Source organism: Cornus florida, unplaced genomic scaffold (assembly GCF_030987335.1).
Source record: "Cornus florida cultivar Cherokee Brave unplaced genomic scaffold, ASM3098733v1 CherokeeBrave_3.0.0_Hap2_Chr07, whole genome shotgun sequence".
NCBI lineage: Eukaryota > Viridiplantae > Streptophyta > Magnoliopsida > Cornales > Cornaceae > Cornus > Cornus florida.
In genome coordinates, this window is record NW_026775577.1 from 8,126,047 (window position 1) to 8,129,006 (window position 2,960).

Below are 2,960 nucleotides of genomic sequence, written 5' to 3' on the forward strand. Positions count from 1 at the left end.
TTGCATTGACTGAGGTTATCTTCCTGATCTTGTGGGTTGCCCTTAGTCTGGATCTGTATACCCCCTCGGACTCTTGATCATCTTCAGACCTGCGATGTATTGCATGAATAACTTTTACTTGCGTACCTTCTACCTTGCGGGGATAGATCTCGCGGGGCTTTGCATACTCCTTTGTCATGAGGTAGTCTGCCAACTCACCCCTGGCGATCATATTCTGCACCTGTCGCCTGAGGGATCTGCAATCATTGGTTGAATGCCCATAATCTCGATGATAGGCGTAATGCTTGCTTTTGTCCCTTTGCTCCAGGGGTTATTTTATTGGCTGCGGAGTTGTGAACCTCATCTTATTCTCTTGAAAAAACTGAGCCAAAGTAGTTCGGAGGGTGTAAATCCTTCCTCTACCCTTTGCTTCTTTTCAAATGCCTGGGTGATTGGCGTCAAGGAACGTTGGCTTTTCTAAATCTTTGGAGTTGGAATTCTTTCTCGAGGCTTGTTTTCCACCGTCACGAGGGTGCCGTGCTACGCTCGGTGGGCTATATTTTCCTCGAGCCGAATGTAGATCTGAGCCCTAGCATTGAGAGTCTGCATGTCGGGAGGAGAGTACTTGACTAAGGAAGTGTGGAACTTCGTCCCCTGAATCATCGCAAGTTTAAATGTCTCTATAGCCGTTGCAGGATGATAGTCTCCTATTTCTTAGGCTTCCATGTTGAATCTTGATAAGAAATCCTGTAATGTTTCCCCCTTCTTTTGTCTCATGGTGAAGAGGCTGGCAATGCTCTTCTTTTGCTTCTTATTCCCGCAATACTGTGCCAGGAACATGGTGCACAGAGTTACATAATCCGGGATGGACTTATGCGGTCGATTCCTGAACCATTCTAGTGCTGCTCCTGTTAAACTGGTAGGAAAAACTCTACACATCCAATGGTCATTACGATCATCCAGAGCCATCTTTTGAGCGTAATGATCTAAGTGCCGAGATGGATCCCCCGTTCCATCAAACTGGGTGAAAGAAGGCATGGTAAACCTCTTAGGCCTCTCTACCAGATACACATCGTCAGTGAAAGGAGTTTTTACCAAGGAATTTTTGTATTCTCTAGCCATCTCGGCAGGTGTTTGAATCTTCAGGAGTCTTTTCTCATCAAAGGCATCCTGAACTCCTGCACCATCTGGGATTTCATTGGACCACACCGTGAGCTTATGGCTGGATTCGACTTGCTTGTCTTGTGTGCGATGGGGGACGTTATCCGAAGCCGCAGCCTCGGATCTTACCCTACGTTGTTGCTGAACCTTATTCGGCTGGGCCTCATTGGGTCGTGCCCCATTAGGTGGAGCCCCATTGGGCAGAAGTCCGGTAATTGGAGGAACATTCTGACTAGGGGGTGCCAGCGTGTCACCCACTGGTGGCGGTGCTGCCAACTGAGCCATCGCCGCTTGCAGAGTGTTATTTTGCTGTTGAAGCAAGGTGATCTGTGCCACGCTTGCTTCGTTTGCCTGACGAAGTATATCAAACTGGTGTAGAAATTCTTCACGCATCTTCTGCATCAACTCCATCTGTTGATCCGTTGAAGATCCTCCATTCGACATTCTGGATGGTAGTTGCAGGATTCACCTGTGAAACAAGAGTGGGAATATATTTGCACACGATTCCTACAGACGGCGCCAAAGTGTAGGAGCAAAATTTCGCCCAACCAATAATGATTGGGAGAAATAACACAACTCACTCAATAAACAATAAAAATAAACAAGAACAGTGTATAGAGAGGCGTAGAATTGCTTGATCCCTTTATTGAAGGTTTAGGCCTCTATTTATATACAAAAGTTAGAAGAATTATGGTAGGACTCGCGTTACTTGTCCTCTAATTCTTTCCATATATCAATTTCTTTACAAATAGAATTCTTTCCTCTTTATAATTCTTCCCTTACCAGATTTTCCTTACGCAGAACTTACTTCCTTTGGTGAATCATTTTCCTTGCAGGACCGGCTCCTTCTTTAAATGGATTTGGGCCGCATTTAACTTGGTCCACATGACTCTGTTCATGGGCTAGAAGCTTGTCATTAGTGACATTGGGCTGCTAGCATCTTGATTCGGGCTTTAGTAAAGCTGGTAGTTAGATAACAGTAGTTTTGGGCTAATGACCAACTCAACTTGAGCTTTTAATGAGATGGGCTTTGAACTTTATCGAAGATAAAGTTATATTTATGATGACGTGGACTGCTCTTATTGGAGGGAGATTTTTCCCTCCACAACTACCTTTTGGCAAAATGTTTATTTAGTTATAATTCAAGCATTCTTAAATATTCTACTCACTTATCCCACATTAAGACATTGATCACCTTTTGCCAGAACTAATGCCCTCATGTAGGTAAATGCACTGTGAGACCTCAATAAGACCAATGTCTTAAAATTTCAAAATAATAATAATAATAATAATAATAACCCCCATGAACGTGTCACCTTTTGGCAGGCATCACCCACTTTAGCTATTACCTCTGAAACGGTCACTTTACCAGTCTTCCTAAACCCCAAGAACGAACCTATACTACAGAATTTTCATTTATTTAAGTTCAACAATTTCTTTATAATGTATATAAACTAAACCCAAATATTATGAAATACTTGATTTCACTATAATATAAATGGCTTTAATACAAATAAAATAAAGCCTCCTCATACATCTTAAGAAATTACAGTGAACATTATAATAATAACATGCACATTAATTAAGATTTAAAAATCTCAATTCTTTATATACTTTAATTAAAATAAAATAATAAAATTTGATGCATGTATATTATATATCCGATAAACAATTTAAAGTATTTGAATCTTTAAATCAATTAGGTTAATATTGCTTGCGTATGGTACACAAGCCCTATAGGTTTTTCAACCAAAAATTAAACAATTAAAACTCAAATCTTTAAATCAATTAGATCAATAATATTTGCTTATGGTTAGCAA

At 40.7% G+C, this 2,960-nt stretch overlaps 1 protein-coding gene across 1 annotated transcript; it reads right to left on the bottom strand.

Moving 5' to 3' along the window:
- Nucleotides 1-693: 693 nt before the first annotated feature.
- On the bottom strand, nucleotides 694-1,584 carry LOC132316197 (uncharacterized). The gene has a single exon (XM_059814708.1). The coding sequence runs from the start codon at nucleotides 1,582-1,584 to the stop codon at nucleotides 694-696; it is 891 nt and encodes a 296-aa protein (XP_059670691.1).
- Nucleotides 1,585-2,960: the final 1,376 nt, after the last annotated feature.